Genomic DNA, 20,696 nt, shown 5'->3' with positions numbered 1-20,696 from the left:
ATAGCGTCTGATTAACACTGCACTTTGGCGGCAACGTTGATCATCGGAGTGTAGTTTCTTTCGTATTGGAAGTTAGGAATCCCAAGCTTAACTGTAAGACTGCTCAGATCCAAATAACTGTCGTCCAAGCACGCGACGTTACTGGCTCCCAGCAGCTTCATGTCTCTGACAATCTCTTCTTTGAGCAGCTGTGACGCTTTTTCAACACCTTTTTGGCCGTAGACCTCACTGTAGAGCATTGGCCTGCCAATGCCAGGAATGGCGCCTAGACACAAAGCCTTAATCACGTCTGTGCCGCGACTGAAACCCCCCTCGACGAAAAGCTGGAATTGGTTTCGATCTATATTTCTCTCCTTCAAAACCTCGTGCACTTCAGCAAGAGTCTCAATAGCAGGTTTTGAGAAATCCAGCTGGCGTCCACCGGTATTGGAAATCAGCGCACCACGAAATCCCAGCTCGGCCGCTTTAACAATGTCCTCTTTTCGTTGTAGTCCTTTGAGGATGATTGGCAAACTGGTGCTATTCTTAACGGTCTCAAACTCTTTCCAGGTAGCAACATACTCCGGTTCCGGCCTTGCAAGCCCCGCAAGTTCGACGTCAGACTTTCCTGTTTCCATTTGCCTCACCTTGTACTCCTTCTCCCTGAGTCCGCGTGCAGCGACGTCCACATTGACAAAAATAGCTCTCACTTGCGGAATCGTCGTCTCTATATGCCTAAAAAATTTCGGAGCCTCTCTCAGCTCTTCTGCTGACTCAAACTCATACTGGTAAAAAAATGCCTGGCTAGGGGCCGTTTCCGCATGCAGCTGCTCCAAGGAGATTGAGCCGCGTTTTGGCACCATATATGCAATATTCTCCTCGGCAGCAGCCCGAGCCAGAATCTTCTCTCCTTCGGGCTGGATTAAATTCGATCCCGTAAAAGAACTGATAAAAAACGGAGCAGAGGTGCGGACACCAAGAATGTCTGTTTCAATGGAAGTGTTGCTGACGTCGACGAGGCAGCGAGGACGGAAGAAAATGCGGCCAAGGGCGTATCTGTTCTCGCGCAAAGTGAACTCATCATCTGCTCCGGAAGAGACGTGCACTAGGGTAGCTGGCGGAAGAACGTTTCTCGCAACGACTTCGAAGTCGGACAGCGAGAAGATGTGGGACAATGCTGGCGGTACCAACGCCGCCACTCCCTCCTCCTGCTCCTCGATCTCTACCACATGCTGTTTTTTTGGAGTCTTCGTTGTCTTTTTTTTCTTTCTAGGCAGGTCATTTATTTCTCCAACCAACGAGCCCTCCAGAAACGTCTCCAAATATTGAGGATGATGCATAGAATGAAACCCCTTGGTGGCGTCGTTTCCAGCGTACCTCAGAATCCGTGACACACCGCCGGGATGTGTCTTCATGAACTCTGTCACATCGTAAACGTTCTGGTTGATGGCAATCCAGCAGTCGTCGGACCTGTTATGTTTTTGCAGTTCTTCAAACGTGACGACCCGTTTCTGATCGTTGCTGAGCGTCTGACGCAGCTTCCAGGACCAGCACACGCCCGCTGCTCCAAGGAACCCGACGCATTTGAGTCCACGAACCATAAAATTCTATTAGTCACGGGCCTTAGATTATTTTTATATAAATTAACATCGCTATCGATTTCTGGCACATTTCTTATCAGAATTTCCAAACCGGGAAAATTCCGTCTATTTTAGATCGGCCTCAGAAACACCACTCTTGTTGCACATCGACCGGAAAATGCCTTTCTGGTCATACAGTTTCCGTGGAGCGTCAAACTCGGCGATCTGTCCCTTGTCCATGACCAGGATCCGGTCGTATTTCACAATTGTCTTTAATCTGTGTGCAATGCACAGCACAGTGCAATCACTAAACTCTTGGGTGATGGTTTTCTGAACTTTGGCGTCCGTCTCGTAGTCAACACTCGAAGTAGCCTCGTCCAGGACCAGAATTTTCGTGCCCCTAACAAGGGCTCTGGCCAATGCGATCAGCTGCTTCTCACCAAGAGAGAAGTTCGAACCGTCGTCCTCAACAGTCCGACTCAGATGGAATTTGTGCAGGTTTGAGTCTCCCTTGCTCTGCTCCTTGACCTGCGGCAGAAGCGCTCTGTCGATAAGACCTGCCTTGCCCAGCGAAGTCCACAGCGTCTCGTCGTCGTGCTCGTCAAAAGGATCCAGGTTCGAGCGCACCGTGCCGCTAAACAGAACAGGGTCCTGCGGAATTATGGACAGCCGCGACCTCAGCTTATGCAGTCCGATTCTCGATATGTCCACCCCGTCAATCAGGATCTGGCCCTCAAACTCCGCGAGCCGGAACAAACAGTACATGATGCTCGACTTTCCGGCTCCCGTGCGGCCACAAATGCCGATTTTCTCGCCGCCTCTGACATCGATGTTGAGGTGCTTGACAGCCAGCGGCAGCTCCTCTCTGTATCTCATGCTGACGTCAACAAACTTCACGGCTCCCACAGCAGGCCAGCTCGGTTCTGGGTCGTTCTCGGGTATCTCGAAAGGCGCCTCCTGTTTGATACTGGTGGCATAGTAATTGACTCTCTCGACGGAGTTCATCTGGTTCTCGACCTCCGTCAGCGATCTCAGCATGAAACTCAACATGCCCGCAATCGTCAAGACGTAGGTAAGCAGCAGACCAGTGTAAGCTCCGCTGATGTTGAACACACGAAAACAGCAGAGCAGTGCAACGATCAGACAGAGTAGCGTCGCAACCGTGTCCAGACTAATGCCAAGCCATCCCTGGACGGCAACGACCACGTAGTAGCTCTCGTTCATGTCGTCTATGAGCTTTTCGTTGATCTTGAGAAACCGCTCCTTGGAGCCGTGCGCCTTGATGGTGTCCATTCCAGACAATGCCTCGTTGAAATGCGAGTACACCACCGACCTCTTCACGGCCTCGAGCCGCTTGACCTCTCTCGAGCTGGACAAGTAGAACGAGGACACTAGGAAAAACAGCATTGCCAGGAACGGAATAGCTATGGCAAACCACGGAAGATAGATGATGCACAGAATGAGCGTGCCGATGATGGTGGCTGCTGGGTTAAGGAACATTCTGAGCTGGTCCTGGATCTCGCTGTCCAGAGCGTCAGTGTCCTTAGTGAATCTATTGAGAACACGTCCCATAGGAGACGTGTCCATGAACGACATTGGGGCATGCAGCACTCTCTTGAAGGCCTTGATGTTTAGTCGCAGCGCTGCTCTGTTGCAGAAATACACGAGAATCATGAACTGCAGAATGTTGAACATCACCACCAGCATAGTGAACATGATATAGATGCCCTCATAGAACTTCTTTGAGCGGTGGAATCTGTCAACAATCCAGAAAGACAGCCAGTTGTTGGTGAACAGATTGAGGAAAGTGGTGAGCGCAATGACGAGGAAGAACAGCATGGGGAGCAGGGCCTTGAGCTTGCCGGAACCGGTGCTGATATACGACTTGTACACCTGCCACGAGATTGCGTTCACGGCCTTTTCTTCGGCCTGCACAAGCTTCCCCTTGTCTTCGTCTTCGAAAAAGTCCTTCTTCTCGTTTTCCAACGTCTCCTCTTCGTCATCTTTCTCAACATCGTGGCTGAACTCCATAAGTCTCACAAACTCTGCGTTTCTGCTCCTGAGCTCGGCAAACGTTCCGCAGTCAACAGAGCCGTCGCCGTTCAAGAACATGATCTGGTCGGCAGAGCCAATCAGCGAAAGCTGGTGCGTGGCAAGGACCCGCGTCTTGTCCTTGAGATATCCAAGAATGCACTCGTCCATAATGAATTTGCCCACCTTGGCGTCCACGGCGCTCAGAACATCGTCCAGCATGATAATGTCTCTGTCAGCATAAACGGCTCTGGCAAGGTTGATCCGCGCCTTTTGCCCACCAGAAAGAGTAATGCCACGCTCGCCCACCTCCGTGAGCTCTCCTCCCGGCAACTGCTCGAAGTCACCCTTCAAGGAGCACACTTTCACAACAGTGTCGTACTTTTGCTGATCAAAAGGGCGGCCAAACGTGATATTCTCCTTCACGGTGGCATTTTGCACCCAAGGAACACCACAGAGCATGACGCTACCATTCTTGCGAACTCTTCCCTCTGTTTTGGGCATGAATCCGCACAACGCGTTCAGAAGCGACGACTTTCCAGAGCCAACAGAGCCTGTCACAACCACAAACTCGCCTTTCTTGATGGACAGGTTCAAGTTGAGGAGCCCGGGAAAATCGGTCTTCGACAGCTCCTCCCGCTCGTGAGACTCCTTTTCGCCAACGTCCCGCTCCTCGGTCATTGTCGAGCTCTTCGTGCTCTTGGTGCTTTTAACGCTCTCGTTCTTGTCCTCGGCTCCGTCGTCCTCAAAAGTGTGCCATTGGAAACTGGCGTTCTCAATCTTCAAGGCCAGCTTCTCGTCATCAAGCTCATCGAAAAATTGGTCCAGTTCCTTGTCCTCCGGACAGGAAAGCAGCTGGCAAACACGCCTGAGGCCAATGACCATGTCACTGGTCATGGCCAAACTGGCAGGCACCAAGAGGAACTGCTGTGTTAGAACTTGGAAAAGGGTCAGAGACGAGAAAATGTCTCCCACAGAACGACTGTTGTTCAAGCTGTACATCACCAGAAATGCCACCATCGAGGCGGCCAGAGGCATCCACGTCGAGATTCCGATCAGGATGTTCTTGCCACCCTGCATCTTGAATAGCGTGGCCATCTCCTGCAAACGGATTTTCTGGAAGGAGTGCAGATACGAGTTCTCCCAGCCGTACAGCTTGATCATTTTGAAATTTTTCAGGAGCTCCTTGATTAGGTTGACCCTTTGATCTGTGAACACATTGGCGCGTATTCTCAACTTGAAAAGGTACCTAATAAGAGACCCTGTAAATAACGAGAAGAATACAAACACGGCAATACCTGCAAGAGCAGAAACCCCGATGTTGACAAGCAGCATCACAACGACGATGGCAACCGGAATAGGGAAAATAAATAGGAAGGGGAAGAAGCCGACGGCAAGATCGACTCTTGCGAGATCTGTTCCCATGATGGAATTGATCTTACCCACGGGGAATCTGTGCTTGCCGCGGGCGTCAAGCCTGAAACTTTTTTCCAACAAGGCCTTCGTCAAAACGGCCTTCACCTTGGCTCCGGTGGTGATGGAATTATAGAAATAGTGATTAATGCAAATGCCGGAAAAGAGGATCATGGCACAACACCCGATAGCGTAGCCGACCCCCTTTCCCGTGTTGGTGCTGGCTCCGTAACCTCTGGTCTCCACGTAGTTGATCAGCCTTTTCTGGAGCAAGGGCATGAGAGTTGAGGAGATATCAGACAACACCTTCACAAAGGCCGCTCTCGAGTACTGCCAGCCAAATGTGTAGAACAGGTGCTTGCCCAGAACAGGGACTTTGATTTCGAAGTCGTCCGCGTCCTCCTCTGGCAAGACCGAGGAGGTCTCGGGTGTTTCACCGCGCTCTTGGCATTTTCGAGCAATATGTTTGTTCAAGAGCTTCTCGACTTCCGGTTCGAACGTGCTCTTGAACTTCGTGTACATGTAGTCAATGGTCTGCTGCTCATCCAGGACAAAGAGGTCTTCCGGCTGGAGCGTCCTCTTGTACCCAACCCGCAAAAGGGGTGTCAGATACCAGAAGAAGCAGCGATAGAGAGGATTAGTCCTATAGTGGGGGAACGTCTTCCGCTCTTCCTGCAGCGGCAGCGGAGGAACGTTCTTGCTGAGCAAGAACGTCAGCGGCCGTCTTTGGAGGGTAAGGTGCCTCTCAAAGGCTTGCTCGGTGTTCATCAATATGAAAAAATGTTAATCGGGAATTGAGAATTACGGAATTCAAGTTTTAGTGCCGTGCGAATCGATAGCCGTGATTTTTGAGTTCGGTCTAGACGCACTAGAGATGCGGGCTTTACGATCCAACTCGGTCGGACTCGCAGGAGCAAGCAACCCAAAACCGTATATTTGTGGTAGCCATCCGCCGTGCGGTGCCGCGAGCGTCTTTGGTAAGGTTCTTGACTGGTCACGGCCGATCGCCACAGATCTGGGCCTGCTTTTGCTTGCTGAATCAGCCATGCTTCCGGCACAAGAGCTCTCCTGCCGGGTGACGTAAGAGCCTAGCTAAGCAGTTTGGTTTGGAAAAAATTCTGGGTTCTGGCGGTCGATAGGGGTCGATAGTCCGCCTAATTTGTTTGTCTTCGCCATGTCATCGTCTGCAACAGCATCAACTGATAACACCAAGCAGCATGATCGGCTGCGCCAGCGGCTGCAGCACCAGCTTCAGGTGGTCAACGACACGTTGGAGACGGCAGAATATGACTGGTTTCTGCGTGGAGCACCCACAAGTTCAACGTTATCTACCATAAAATCTCCATCCCTGGCTACTTCAAGCAACAGCAAGGCATTGCCCTCCGTTTCTGCCCCTGACACAGATACTGTTGCGTGCCATCACGATCTGCTTCCTCTGCGGAGATCGCGCACAGTTGATGGCACATCATCGAACACCAAAGAGGAGTTTGGCACCTCTTCGCTTTCCCGGTCCTCCACCAATGTGTTTTCGCCCTCATGCGCTCCGGAACCCAAAAAACACGGCGGCTTTTTGCGCAGGATATTTGGCAGGGAGGACCGCCCTCGATCAAGGGCGTCCTCGGTTAGCCCCCCGCCTGTTTCGGCACCCCCAGCTTCCGAGGCTCCGCGTCCAACAAGACCGTCAGTAGAACAACAGCCAAAGGAGGAAGTCAAGCAGCCACAGCCGGCTCCTTCAGAGAAACTGTCCAGTAAATACAAGGACTTGGACCCTAAACTGTACGAATACTTGAAAGATATCGAGGACACTATGGACTACGTGAATTCGCCAGAATACAACGTCTTTGCTCCGACCATGAACTCGCACATCAAATACAGCCCTGAAGAAATTCCGCCGCACCCCGACAAACCGAAACTCCCTTCTGCCTTTTCCTTGCATCCAAAGTACAACCAACCGGCCGAGGAGGAGGAGTGTCCGTCGCCCAAGGAGTCAAAGGAGGGTGTCTTCGGGTCGTTGCTCAAGCTCTCTCGCAACAAGGACGCGAGCCACCATTCGCCACACCTCTCCAGAAGCTCGTCGCTATCCATTTCGTACGTGCCTCCCCCACCTAAGGTCGAGAAGTCGCCTCCGATCAAGGCCCTAAGAGACGTCAAGCCTATCCGGAAGGTGGCTTTTGCAACCACAACTTTTGTCAACGACCCCCCACAGCAAATTCCATCCAGACACCCACGTAAGGGAAATGTCGAGGTCTGCCCTGATGGAGAGCTGATTATCCACAAACTCAGCCCAGAAGAGCAGAAACCTACCTCTTCCGGTATCGTGGTGGGCGGATCCGGCCATCCGCGACTCGTCCACCAGGATTCATCCGAAAGCATGCAGAGAACTCCGTCAGACCAGACCATTAATCAGCACGACAAAGTCGTGGCAGCAGAGAAGGCCAGAACTACCGGGGACGCGATGGGACCTATCGAGGACATTAAGATTGACAAGCCGATGGTGAGAAGAAAAAAGCCAATGGAAAAGCCGGTTGTCACGCTCAAGCTGGACGAATTGTACACCCGTTGCTGCCATTTGCGAGAAATTCTTCCGATCCCTGCCACTCTCAAGCAGATCCCCAAAGGGTCAACGGACCCGCTGCCTATTCTGCAACTGCGCAATCCGCATCCCTCGCTGATCGAGGTGCTCTCCTTCGCTGATTTCGTTCGGATTGCTCCTATTCACTGCGTCTCTCTGGACGGGGTCTCGCTGACACACGAGATGTTCCGCGCGCTCTTGGCGGCACTCGTGAGCAAACGGCATCTCGAGAAACTGTCCCTGAGAAACACTCCGATTGACGCTGAAGGCTGGAAGATGCTCTGTTGGTTCTTGTCGATGAATAGGGCTCTCACAAGACTTGACCTGACGCAGTGTCCGTCCCTCGACCTCAACCTCCAGAAGCTTCGTAAACCAGCAGACACTAGAGACCGAATGACGTGCAACATCCAGGACCGTTCAGACATGGACTGGTCTTTGCTGACGGCAACCCTGATGGTGCGTCGTGGAATCAACGAGATGGTTCTGAGTGGTTGCAAAATTAACGATCTGGCCGTGTTCAGAGACTTTCTAAAGCTGGGCTTGAAAAATACCATGAAGATTGGTCTTGCTTTCAACGACCTCAGCTTGAGCCACATCGAGATTGTGGTTGACTGGATGAAGGAGAGCTCGAACGTTGTTGGGGTGGACTTGGGCTACAATGATCTGTCGACGAAATTGCGTCCGTTTGTCGAGTACACAAAACAGGAGAATTTCCGATCGTCTCTGGCCCTCCTCTCGCTCAACAGCTGCAACCTGCGCGACAACGAGGACACTGTTGCTGTGTTTGACGCGTTTTCCAAGGTCTCGCACCTCAAGTACCTGGATCTTTCCAACAACAAGAAATTGTTTGAAACGTTCATGCACAAATTTGTCACGTACCTGCCTCTTTTCCAGGAGCTGCATCGTTTGAATCTGGACGGCAACGATTTCTCACAGGTGGCGCTCATCCAGCTGAGCGAGACGCTCCCGCTGGTCAAAAACCTGAATTACCTGTCTATCAAGCAGAACGTGTTGACAGAAGCGTGCTGCGAGTCTCTCTGCCAGTCTCTCAAGTACTCGCGGTCGCTATTCAATATTGACTACGACCTGGAAAGCGTTCCTCCGGAGTTTCACCAGAAAGTGGGACTGCTTACCATGCGCAACATGGAAAGAGCACTGTACGGAGACACGGACGGTAGCTCAGACCTCAACCCGCTGCTGAAGGTGACGCAGAACGGCAAGCCGTTCACCCAAATGGCCATGGACATGCTGCGCAAGTCTGATAGTTTGACTGAGCAGGAAGTGAAGGAGTTCTTTGAGTACGCGGACAAGCTGCGCAATGAAATGCACGTTGCTATCAAGGAGTTGGTCAAGTTGCAATTACAGCACACGCTCACGATAGAAGGCAAGGAGACCCTCATCAGGCTGATCATGGTGGACGAGTCTGTCAAGAAGTGCCTGGAGCTGCTTGCAAAGATGCACCCTGAGGTCGGACCTCCCTGCCATGTTGGAAAAACTTATGATTTCTTCATCGAAAACAAAGAAGACGTAGGACGGCTCTCTCCAAAGCTATCGGATGCAGAGACCACAGAGCTCAAGTCCGACTCCTCGCCAATGGTGGCACACAGTTCAGTGTCGAGCCTTAATATGGTTGCAGAGGAGGCAAATACGTTCAAAGCATCCAGCACTTTCAAAAAAGCCAGCCTTGACGCAGACAAGTTGCAAGAGGAGCAAACCTCTCTACTTTCAGCACTCTCCGGATCAAACGACATCCAGAAGTTCTTTGACGCACTAAAGAGACTACGGGATAGCGGGATCACGCTGTCCGATCTGTACTCTCACTCGGATACGGAGAACAACACCCGGATCAATACTCGAAAGAGTCAGACAGACCTCAAGTCGCTTGCGTCCGGAGACGAGCACGCGCGTTCTCTGCGGGATGCACTGGACACTGTTCTAAACGAACTGGGCAAAAGCAGAGACACTGACTAATTGTATAATATTACAGATTCAAGAGATTAAACTACTTTGGTATTTTTTGGAGGCTTTCTTTTCCGCAGCTCGACGTCGTCCCAAGACTATTTTTTTCTTACATAACCATTTTATTTTCGCTACGTATTCTTCATGTTACAACTACAACCGCAGAACCTGCTCGTGGAGGAGGCAATTGGCCAGGCGTTTGCCCCGGGTTACACGCCGGTGTTTCTGGACAGAATCATAACCGACTTTGACTTCACCACTTACCACTTGTCGACCCCAGACTCCAAAACGAAACTTCTCCTGTCTATCAGCATCAAGTGCTGGAATGACCTTGTGAACTACGGGGTGAAGGAACTGCTCGACTCCAAATACTCCAAGTACCCGTTTATCCAGCAAACACAACCCGAGTATGGCTATGACTACAGTCTTTACATCGATGTCGAGCAGGCGACGTTTTCTGACGAGGAGGAAAAACAGCAGCTGGTTGCCGAGCTTTCCCTTCTGAAGCGCAACTGTTTCGCAGCGCCCTTCCTTCAGGCGTTCCAGAGATATGAGGTGCTCTCGAAAGAGCAGCCTGTGGACCCAAACAACTTGTACGGAGAGGACTCTCCCAACAACTCGAACGAACAGGTTCTGCAATTGCACTACAGAGACATGGAGTCGATCTACATCAAACCGTCCAACGATAGAGTGACTGTGATTTTCTCGACTGTGTTCCAGGACGACACAGACAGGATCTTCTCAAAAGTGTTTTTGCAGGAGTTCAGCGATGCCAGAAAACGTAGCATCCAGAAGGCTCCGCAGGTGATCAACTCGCACCAGGAAATTCCGCTCGAGATTAAGCATCTGGAGGCCGCCAACACCCACAATAAAACGTACATCACGTTCGTTCTGTTTCCAAGACACCTCAGCACCGAAGACGTGAAGTGGAACTCGATCACACACATCCAGCTGTTCAGATCGTACTTCCACTACCACATCAAAATCGTCAAGTGCTACCTGCACCAGAGAATGAGATTCAGGGTGAACAGTTTCACCAAGATCCTAAACAGGGCCCGCAGAGACGTGGACGACGAGGAGCACCGGAGCGAGAGAAAGACCGCGAGCGGAAGACGGTTCGAGATGAGAGCGTGAGTCTTGGAATATGTATGTATAGTGATTATGCACTGATTTTAGACACAACTAAATATCGGGTCGTGCGTCGAACCCAAACTCTTCGTCGAAATTTTATGAGGCAAAAACCAGCCAAATAAACACAGTCGGTACTCTATCGAACCATTGAACCATGTCCTTCTTTGGATTCGATCCATCAGGGCCTCCCTCTTCTGGAGAGAAGGACCAGAAACTGGACACGCTCGATTTTGAGGAAACCTACGAGGGGCTCGGAGAGCAAGATGAGGACGCTTTCAATGACGAGACGTTTGGAGCCGACGTGAAGGAAATCGGGTCCAATTTTGATTTCACTGGCGGTCTCAAGCCCGCCTCGAAACCCCAGACTGTCGATCCGAATTTGTCCTACGCAAAGGCCGCCCAAGTCGACCAGGTGATCGCACCAATGGCGTCTCTGTGGAACGACGAAGCGAAAACAGCCGACTCTGCGTCTTCGCAGCCAGCCTCAGACCAAAAGGTGTTGTCTCTCGAAGAGATTGAAGCGAAACTCCGCCAACCTCAACAACAGGTGCCTCAGATGCCTCAGATGAATCCTTACATGTATCAGCAGCAACAGCAACTTCTGGTTGCGGCCATGGCCTCCGGACAGTTCCCTAATCCTGCAGCCGCTGCCCAGGCATTGGCACAAGGTTACTTCCCTCCGTTCCAACCAGGAGTGATGCCTTTCATGCCATTCCAAGTGCAGCAGATGATGCAGCAGGGTGCTTTGGCTCAAGGACAACAGCCCCAGCAACTGCAAACGCCAGCATCAGGTCTCCAAGTGCCTCAGGTGCCTCAAGTGCCTCAGGTGCCTCAAGTGCCTCAAGCGCCGCAGTCTGCTCCAGCTCCAGTTGAGCAACAACAACAACAGCAACAGCAGCCACCATTGCAAGCTCCTCAGGCTCCCCAGGCTCCTCAGGCTCCTCAGGCTCCTCCTGTGCAAAATGCTGCTGTCCCACCTCCTCAGCCAGTACAGCAGGTCAGTTCGAGCGATGCTACGGGAAACTTCCCTCCCCTGGGCTCCGAGGAGAAACCACGGAAGCAAAGACCTCAGAGACAGAATCTGGAGAATTTAACACAAGAAGAGAAAGAGAAACTCTGGAGAAGACAAAACAAAGTGTCTGCAATCATCAGATGTTCTGGATTCATGAACCCAAGAGACAAGGATTTTGTGACCAGAGTCCAACTTTCTCAGATTGTCACTGACGATCCATACAATGAGGACTTCTATTGTCAAGTCTACCGAGTGTTGAACTCCTCTGTCGGCGAAGACGATATGAGCTCCATTGCACAGAAATACCTAGATCAGTCCGGGCACAGGTTGGGAGGCCGGGAGAAGAGGGCCGATGTGGCCCTACAGAGAATGCAACAGCAAGTTTCTAAGGCCGTCACTGTTGCTAAGGAGCGCGGAGAAAGAACCGGAGTGCTTGCGAAAGAAGGCGCTTTGGGCAAAGTGTCTGTTGGTTCTGGCAAGCAGCCAAGAAAGCAACTGGTTATCAATGCCACGGGAAATTCCGGCGAGGTTGTTGTTCCAAAGGAGAACGTGTACTCGAGATCTTCAAGAGCTTTCCAGCTGTCTGTGATTGAAGACATATACTCCCAGGTTCTGAAGCTTGAATCTTTGGAGCGTGAAAACCAAGACCGTGATTCAAAGGACCTTTGGAATGCTCTTCGTCTCAATGACAAGATTCAAACTTCCAATACTGTCGTTTCTCCCTTCATTTCGGTGCTGTCTATCGACAAGGCGATGAAGCTGTTCAATAGACTATTCCATTTCCTCGATACCGAGCAAAGAACCCAGCTGATGGAGGCGATATTTGCCAATCTGCACAACATCGACGTGGTTATGAAAGGCTCGTACGCCAACTACGTGAATGAAAACTACGAGATTCCAAAAACAGAAAAAAGTAAGATTGAGCTCTTCCAGATGACCGTCATGAAAACACTAGTGCTCTTTGTCAGCGAATCGGACTTTCAGCAGGTTCTACGGTTTGTGGCTTTAATCGTGGAGGGCGGAAGTAACAACGTGCTATTTTTGTCCACGACGAAAATAGGGCTCTCGCTGATCACCATACTTGTTTCGAGACTGGAGCTGATTAAGCAGGAATACTCGACCGGACTCAGTCCGCAGGACCTCGCCCAGTGGCAGACCATCTACGACCACCTGTTCCAAGCATTGGAAGGCAGACTGGCTACTATCTTCCCACCATACCTTTCGAACGATGATTCGCGTAAGGTGCGTAATTCCGAGTCCAAGAGCGACGATTCTTACATCTGGCAGTTTTTGGCCTCGCTTTCACTTGCAGGTCTACTGAGTCATCAAAGAATAATCGTCGATGAAATCAGGAACGAGATCTTTGGCAGCATGGCTGTGAGCAAGGCTCTCAAGGATTCTGGCGATTTGCAGGGTGCTGAGAAACATCTCTCAAATCTCAATCTTTTCCTCAATGTGATGGGACTGAAAGCCTCGGAATCAGATATCACCGAACTATAAGTGCCAACGATGACGTTATTACAGTGCCGCCTCATGATTTGAACAAAAAAATCACTCTAACAGCAATTTTCGGCCGATGTTTAAGGGGTGGGGTGCAATTGCTTTCATTTCGTGCACTCGGTAAAAAAGGATAATTGTATGCATGAATTGCCGTCTGCCAACAAATTACACTGTAGTATTATATTATATACTAGTCCTAATGGCCAGTTGAATAGATTTCCATGGATGGACTGTCATTATTGTAAGTATATTATTATCGGAAGCTAACTCGACGAGCTGCTACGGTCCAACTGTCTGTCCGGACGTGGTATTTGAACTCTTAGATACAGATCCAGACAGTTCTAATCTTCACATGTACAAGGCCAGATTGCCTGATCACAAACAGGTTGCCGTGAGGAACGCAAACTACTCTGCAGTCATCCCCCATCAGGGCGACTACGTGGAAGGTCTCCTGGTCGACGGGCTCTCAGACCAAGACCTCCGGCATATGGACTACTTTGAAGGCTACGAGTTCGCTTCCGTTCCTGTAAAAGTACAGCTTCTTGACCCAATTGACATACGCCACAGCGACCAACACAGTGGAAGAACGGAGGTCAGCAGTAAACCCTTCAAAGCCGGTCTTTGTTACATATGGAACGACTCTTACGACCGCCTGGAGTTGTAGTCTCGAAACAGCAAATAATCTGACTTCCAGATTTAGTAATAATATAATATTAAAATTATCAGCCCCATCCTAGAAACCAGCCATCTACTAAATCGATCTCCAAGATCACAGACAACGCAAAAGTTTGCTCTCTTTCACAACAACCTCATCATGTCGGAACGCTCCAGTGTGTATTCTGAAATGCCCATGCAGAAGCTCACCGTGACCAATCCAGACCTGGATGCAGTCTCTTTGAGAACTCCTGAAAACATGCAGCTTCCTAAAGATGATAGTCCCCACAGTAGCTCCAGTCGCCACAGCTTGTCGCCTCCCGTTCCTAGACATCACCTCGCTGAGCAGTCGAATAGAAGGGTCTCCAATATTTCCAATGCCCCAGGTAGTAGGTCATCCGTGATGTCTGAATATTCGGGCATAGTGCAGCATGCTGACATTGATACCGTGAAGTACGTGGTGGACAGAGACTCTGACACGTCTACCACTGTTCCGTCCGAAAGGCTGTCGGAAGTGAAGAAAATCAACGGCTCAAAAATTCACTACTCTTCGGGAGCTAAAGACCTCAGTGGTTTTCTGAAGGAAACGTCTCCGCTGCTGGAAGAAGACGATAAAGAGAGTATCAGAAAGCCTCAGGTCATCCCGGTGATTCGTCCATCCGAGTTGCTCAGCGATAGGTTCCCGCGCGTTCCAGACAAAGAACAGTACACCCAATTGAATCTGACGATCCCGCCAAGATCTCCAAGACGGCCTCTCTCTGGCGGTTTTCACTCTATTGATAAGATTTCCACCAAGCCTGGACGTCCATCGACGGACTCCAGCTCCTCAGGGAGATCCATCGGCCGTGCTAGTGGAAAATTCGACGACATCATGAAGGAGTTTGAGGTTCTTCGCAGCGAAATTGAGGCAGAGGCCGGTCAGGAACAAACCAGTCGGAATTTTGGCGTTCCTCCTTTCAATTTTCACCAATACTCACCCTCGCAGGCCACAAGCGCTCGCACAGGTGCAGATTCTTTCCACACAGCCAGATCTATTAGTGAAAGCGAGGATGACAACGAGAAAGAGGAGACCGAACCATTGAAGAAAGTCAACTCTGGCTCCACTGTCTCGGAGGAGTCTATATTCGACCAGACTGCCAGGGAACAGAAGCCAGAAAATGCAGAGGGGGCTCCAGAAGATGACTACGAAGACATCGAAGAACCCGAGGAGAAGCCTGTGCCACAAGCCTCTACTAAGACGAAAAAGCGCGCCAAAAGACCAAAATCTAGAATTAAGTCATTTTCCTATGATACACTAGCACGTCTTTTGAATGCAACTGATGGAATCGTTATTGGTCAGGAATTTGCCGATCTCGATATTCCTGCTGACGAAAAATATCTTATCGAACAGGTTGTCGATTCCCTGTCCAGACTGACTGCTAACATGATGCTCAATCCAAACCACTACCAACAGGGGTGCGAGCGCCTCGAACGTGTTTTGGGAGCCCTAGAAGGTTTTGACTGATTATTTTCTTTTTGGACCTCTTATTGGAGCTGGTGGTTTTACGTGGTTGGGATCAAACATTGGCGCGTGCTTCAAAATCTCGGGCACCGCAAAAAATCGAATCTGTGATCCTCTGATGAAGACCTGTGGCTGATATTGCGTGGATCCGTTAGTATTGGTCATTGTAGCGTCTTTAAGCTGAACGTTCATAGTATCTTCGGACTCAATTAATTTACCCTTGTACGAGACTCCGGATGTCAGCTCCACCGTAATGACATGGCCCTATTTGTTAGAGTTGGCTATTCGAGATAGTTCGCACTTACCTGAGCTTCGTTCAGTAATTTCACTGGTATACTAATTGCCATTATAGATAGAAAATAGATATTTTTTATCGTACTTAATTCATCTTTTGGTTATGTGCCAATAACGGATCCAAGACTGATGTTTAATTTCGAAGAGGTCCAACTACAATTTCAGATCCTATCGCCCATACAAAAGCTTCTTGTGAAAGGCAATGTGCTTTATCTGGTGCTCATCAATGGTTTAGTGTACCGGATCTATCTAGACAACCCGGAAAAGGTCGATAAGATACAGGTAGACTCCAACAACGTCACCGTTGCGAACGCTTACTTGGACCCCTATGGTTACCATCTAGTGGTTCAAACGACCAAAAACGAATACTTCTACCTAAATATCCATTCTGTTCAGTTCAAGGCATTATCGAAGCTCAAGGGAAACTCAGTCTGTTCGTTTGTATTTTTCGGTTCACATGTCACCAAGAAAAATACAGGTCCAATCCTTGTGGGCACCACCACCGGCATCATCAATGAGTACAGAATAGAGTTGAATAAAGAGAGGAGCTTCAAGCAGCTATGGAGAGGAAAAGATACAATAACGGCGATGCATGCTACGCAAGACGAAAAGGATATCGTGTCACTAGTGGTTCATCTGGGCGAGCGAAAACTTGCACGATTTCAGGGTTCACTTGGAGACTCGTTACTGAAGAACAACCCTTTGCTATTATCTTTTGGTGTTATTCGCCTGTTCACTGCTAATGAGTCGTCATTTGCATTTATTGAACAAACAGACGATGGCATTTCACGTTTGGTGATTGGCGATCTGGCCTTTCAAACCCGCAATGAGCTCCAGCGATACGAAATCTCTGCAGCCGATTACAAAAGCCTGCTTCTCACCAAATACCATGTGATTGCATCTTCCCGAAATGAGATGGTAATTTTTAACCAGTTAAATGGAAAGCGGGTGTCGCAAGAACACTTGATTTTTGATCTTTCCGAAATGACAGCTGACTATCGTATGCAAACTTATTGGGTGTATTCCTCTTCGACTATTTACGAATTGGTGGCAGATGAAGAACATTCAGATGTTTGGAAAGTGATGATGGAGAAAAAAATGTATGATGATGCTCTACAATTGGTCGGAAGTGACCAGCTCAAGCGCGATATTGTGCTCATAAATAAGGGCTATGAATTGCTTGAGAATGGAGATACAGACGAGGCAGCCAGAATTTTGGCAAAAACGTCGGAGTCCTTTGAGAAAGTGGTGCTGAAGTTCATGAAAAGCCCAAGCCTGTTAGTGTATTTGGAAGCTAAGCTCGACAAACTACCCAAAACAATGTACATGCAGCGTGTAATGCTCACCAGCTGGATGGTAGAGCTTTACGTGAAGAAAATCAACTCTGGAGAGTCCCCGGACCTTGAAGGATTCTTGAAAAAATACCAAGACTCGGTCGACAAAGAAACAGTTTATCAAATATTGCTCTCCCACAACAGGAAAGAAGAGCTAGAGCGATTCTCTTCGATGATGAAAGACTACTCGTTTTTGTTGAGTTATTACCTGAACTTACAGCAATGGGACAAAGCACTGGAAATATTGTCTAAAGAGCAGAAACCAGAACTTATCTATAAATGTGCAACAGCATTACTTATCAACTATCCGGCTAAAACAGTGGACTTGTGGCTGCGTTTGGCAGATGACTTGGACTTTAAGAAGTTGCTCCCCGTCATACTGACATACCATAAATCCATAGCCCTGGGACACGGGATTGCTCCCAAACACAATCATGCGCTCCGATATTTGAAATTTCTTGTGAAGGAGAAACAGAACAAAGATAAACTGGTGCACAATACGCTTCTTTCGCTGCTGGTGACTTACCCTTCGGACGATGAGAAGCTGGTATTGAATTACTTGGAAAACAGATCGAAGACTCATTTCAACCGCGAAAAAAGCTATGAGGTGTTGTTTGATGCAGACTTTGTGCTTCGATTGTGTTTCGAGTACAACAGAATTAAGAGTGCCATTTTTATCTACTCTATGCTAGAAGATTACGAAAGTGCAGTTTCATTAGCATTGAAACATGGCCTGATTGAGTCTGCTATCCTCGTTGCAGACAAGACCTCTCCATCGTTACAGCGCAAAAATCTGTGGCTTCAGATATCTACCATACTGATTCAGAAAACGGTCAACAATCAGCCTCTGAGTCTGGATCTTGGAGAGGGCAATAAAATCTGCAACTTATTGAGCTACCTGATGGAGAAATGTGATCTCTTGACTATGAAAGACCTGCTTCCTCTATTCCCTGACTTTGTGGTCATTGACGACTTTAAAGACGAGATAGTGCGCTCTCTGGAGTCGCTTTCGAACGATATGGAGAATCTATCTACCGAAATGACGGCATCACTAAACCAGTCAGAAAAAATAAGTCGCAAGATGGAAGAGTTCCAGCAAGATCGATTCCAGATCATTGAGCCAAACGAGTCGTGTGGTCTTTGTGGCAAGATCCTCGTTATTCGAAAGTTTATTGTGTTCCCATGTCTACATTCGTTCCATCAAGATTGCTTAGTAAGAGAAATACTGGAGTCCACTGATTATAAATCTAAGAATGCTATTTACAAGCTGCAAAAAAGGCTTTTAGCAGCAAAGGGTAACAAACCAATGATGGAAGAGCTCAAGCAGGAGATAGACAAACTATTATCTGCCAAATGCTGTCTGTGCAGTGACATCAAAATCAACAGCATCGAAGAGCCGCTAGTCAAAAGCGTTGATCAAGAGCAGAGCAAATGGCTTTTGTGATATCTATGTACATTTAACGACTTCGCCACCTTTCTTGCATCTGCTTTGCAAAGCTGACGTTCATCAACATCTCCGAAATTTTGGTTTCCACCAGGACAACCAGCTTGGTAGCTAGCTCAAGGTGAACAAAATTTTGTGGGAACCGATACGTAAGCCACAGATACGCGGTCAGTAGTCTGTGAAACTGCTCGAGTCTCATCAGTCTATCCTCTATAGGGTTGAAATCGCCGATGTATGTTTTCTTGCCAACGAAAGGGTTCTTCTTGGTGCGCATGGCTGCGTCTTCAATTTTCCTCTTCATGCGTTCGGGCACGGCTTCCACGCCAAATGACTTTGTGAAATTCTTGTGGAGTTTAGGCCTTGCTGGATCCAAAGTTAGATGGCTCGTTGTGGTCAAGTACAATGGCATTGACTTGTAATCAAAAACAGAGCGCTTCAGCCTCTGGGCAACGGTAATCATGTAGTTTTGGAAGACGTCAGTGAGAATAGCGTGCATTGGAGAGTCTTTTAGCTTCAAAACTGAAGGACAGGAGATGAAACGCAACTGATCAGAAATGGCAAAATCGTCTTCCAAATGGCGTTCATTGATGAATTTGGCCATCGACATGTGATCGTCCATATGCTGTATGCGGAAGATCGACTCCTTAGGACTGGTCCGCATGCTCTTGTCCAAATCGGCCTCAAATTTACGAAACATGGTTATAAGTTTCGTGTTTTTGGGGAACATGGAGTAATAGTGCATCCACTGCGTGTCGGACGGCCAAAGAACAGCTTTGTCGAGATACTCGATAGGTGCCTGCATCACCGCCCGTATCTTCTTGAGGTCCGCTTCTGTCAGAGCAGTGATATGACCCACGCCTTCTCCAATTCCATATCTTCCTGCGCGGCCACCAATCTGTTTGATACTCGAATTAGATAGTGCTGTCATTCTTCTTCCATCGTATTTTTCCAGTGTGGTGAATACCACACGGTTGATTTTCAGGTTCAGTCCCATTCCAATGGCATCTGAGGCAACAACAACGTCATACTCACCATCATTGAACATTCTGGCCTCTTGGGATCGCGTTTCTGGGGGAAGGGCTCCGTATATAACAGCACATTTGAGATTGGTATCACGTTCGATCTGAGCCTTAATCGTCAAGATTTGCTTCTTGCTGAATGCAACAATACAGTCACCACGCTGGACCTCGTCCAGTGAAATAGCTTCACTGTCTACAGCAAGCTTCCCAAGACGGTTGTAATTGTTGACCTCGATATCGTCTCCAGTCATGGCCACGAGCTCTTCCACCAGCGGTACGGCAGAGACTTCTCCACAAAGATGTATCTCCTTGGCCTGCGCTCCTAGAATCACGTTTGTCCACGCAGAGCCCCTGAATGGGTCGCCAATCATTTGAATCTCGTCCACAACGACCACGTCGAACGGTTCGCTTAAAGGAATCATCTCAATGGTGCCTGAAGTTAGTCCTGCTTTGTTCCCGTACTTGTCAGAGTCAAGAAGAACCTCCTCTCCGGTCATTAGGTTGCACCTTATGCCTTTACTTTGAAACTTTTCGAAAACCTCTCTAGCCAACAACCTTAATGGAGCAGCATAATATCCTTTGGAGCTTTTTTCAAGTCGTTTAAGAGCGTTGTACGTCTTTCCACTGTTGGTAGGCCCCACATGCATTATGATCTTCCTTTTGAGCTTACGGGCTTCTGGGTACCATGCGTAGGGGTTGTCGAGGTTTAAGGAGTTCAGAGTCATATTCTTGTTGTAGTTTTGAGAGTTGGATGAGTCTTCGTAAACTTGCTGAGCGTAGAGGGGTCTCAGCCTATGATAGGCCATTTGCTCAACAATCCTCTGGATCGTGCACTGAAGCGTTGAGCGACCGTCTTTACCTTGAACCACAGTGATCGGAAACTTTTCTAGCTTGTCCTCATTTTCAACAAGGTGGTTGACAAGATTGTTGGCATTTTCGTAAGTAAACTGTCTAGAAAATAGCGTGCGCTCGTTTGTCACTGGCTCCGACTTTCGAAGAAGCTCAAACTGCGTTTGTGACAAAATAGTTGAGAATAAGGAATTTTTTTTCAGGAAGGCAGACGGCATCGACCTCAAAGGCGGATACTGAAGCGGTTTGCCCGCTTCCCAGTCGTTTCTTAAGTTTCCTATCACATCCCTAACAACTTCCTTCGTTCTCGATCTCTGCGTGGACAGATGTCGCACGAAGAGACGCAGCATTATGGGACTAATATTTTTTTCAGATGCAAGTTTTTATTTATTTTTCCTGCACGTCGATCGACTCAAGGTTTTCA

General features: G+C 48.8%; 10 protein-coding genes across 10 annotated transcripts; 6 read left to right on the top strand and 4 right to left on the bottom strand.

Annotated features, from left to right (window-relative positions):
- Positions 1-11: 11 nt before the first annotated feature.
- On the bottom strand, positions 12-1,580 carry KL911_000470 (uncharacterized protein; the record flags this gene model as incomplete). Its single annotated transcript, XM_043200020.1, has 1 exon — positions 12-1,580. The coding sequence occupies one exon, from the start codon at positions 1,578-1,580 to the stop codon at positions 12-14; it is 1,569 nt and encodes a 522-aa protein (XP_043057163.1).
- Positions 1,581-1,685: 105 nt separating this feature from the next.
- On the bottom strand, positions 1,686-5,771 carry KL911_000469 (uncharacterized protein; the record flags this gene model as incomplete). Its single annotated transcript, XM_043200008.1, has 1 exon — positions 1,686-5,771. One exon carries the CDS (start codon positions 5,769-5,771, stop codon positions 1,686-1,688), a length of 4,086 nt encoding a protein of 1,361 aa, XP_043057162.1.
- A 42-nt stretch (positions 5,772-5,813) lies between these two features.
- On the bottom strand, positions 5,814-6,050 carry KL911_000468 (uncharacterized protein; the record flags this gene model as incomplete). Its single annotated transcript, XM_043199997.1, has 1 exon — positions 5,814-6,050. The coding sequence occupies one exon, from the start codon at positions 6,048-6,050 to the stop codon at positions 5,814-5,816; it is 237 nt and encodes a 78-aa protein (XP_043057161.1).
- A 127-nt stretch (positions 6,051-6,177) lies between these two features.
- On the top strand, positions 6,178-9,546 carry KL911_000467 (uncharacterized protein; the record flags this gene model as incomplete). Its single annotated transcript, XM_043199986.1, has 1 exon — positions 6,178-9,546. The coding sequence occupies one exon, from the start codon at positions 6,178-6,180 to the stop codon at positions 9,544-9,546; it is 3,369 nt and encodes a 1,122-aa protein (XP_043057160.1).
- Positions 9,547-9,678: 132 nt separating this feature from the next.
- KL911_000466 (uncharacterized protein) lies at positions 9,679-10,668 on the top strand (the record flags this gene model as incomplete). Its single annotated transcript, XM_043199975.1, has 1 exon — positions 9,679-10,668. The coding sequence occupies one exon, from the start codon at positions 9,679-9,681 to the stop codon at positions 10,666-10,668; it is 990 nt and encodes a 329-aa protein (XP_043057159.1).
- A 151-nt stretch (positions 10,669-10,819) lies between these two features.
- On the top strand, positions 10,820-13,177 carry KL911_000465 (uncharacterized protein; the record flags this gene model as incomplete). Its single annotated transcript, XM_043199964.1, has 1 exon — positions 10,820-13,177. One exon carries the CDS (start codon positions 10,820-10,822, stop codon positions 13,175-13,177), a length of 2,358 nt encoding a protein of 785 aa, XP_043057158.1.
- A 352-nt stretch (positions 13,178-13,529) lies between these two features.
- KL911_000464 (uncharacterized protein) lies at positions 13,530-13,841 on the top strand (the record flags this gene model as incomplete). Its single annotated transcript, XM_043199953.1, has 1 exon — positions 13,530-13,841. The coding sequence occupies one exon, from the start codon at positions 13,530-13,532 to the stop codon at positions 13,839-13,841; it is 312 nt and encodes a 103-aa protein (XP_043057157.1).
- A 150-nt stretch (positions 13,842-13,991) lies between these two features.
- KL911_000463 (uncharacterized protein) lies at positions 13,992-15,335 on the top strand (the record flags this gene model as incomplete). Its single annotated transcript, XM_043199942.1, has 1 exon — positions 13,992-15,335. One exon carries the CDS (start codon positions 13,992-13,994, stop codon positions 15,333-15,335), a length of 1,344 nt encoding a protein of 447 aa, XP_043057156.1.
- Positions 15,336-15,755: 420 nt separating this feature from the next.
- Positions 15,756-18,404, top strand: KL911_000462 (uncharacterized protein; the record flags this gene model as incomplete). The annotated part of the gene is made up of 1 exon (XM_043199931.1): positions 15,756-18,404. One exon carries the CDS (start codon positions 15,756-15,758, stop codon positions 18,402-18,404), a length of 2,649 nt encoding a protein of 882 aa, XP_043057155.1.
- A 13-nt stretch (positions 18,405-18,417) lies between these two features.
- On the bottom strand, positions 18,418-20,622 carry KL911_000461 (uncharacterized protein; the record flags this gene model as incomplete). The annotated part of the gene is made up of 1 exon (XM_043199920.1): positions 18,418-20,622. The coding sequence occupies one exon, from the start codon at positions 20,620-20,622 to the stop codon at positions 18,418-18,420; it is 2,205 nt and encodes a 734-aa protein (XP_043057154.1).
- Positions 20,623-20,696: the final 74 nt, after the last annotated feature.

The sequence above is a fragment of the Ogataea haglerorum genome (assembly GCF_019207285.1).
Source record: "Ogataea haglerorum isolate 81-453-3 chromosome Unknown 81-453-3_NODE_1_length_915391_cov_96.871712, whole genome shotgun sequence".
Classification (NCBI taxonomy): Eukaryota; Fungi; Ascomycota; class Pichiomycetes; order Pichiales; family Pichiaceae; genus Ogataea; species Ogataea haglerorum.
Note: the sequence above shows the minus strand (reverse complement) of the source record. Positions and strands in the feature narration are given on the sequence as shown.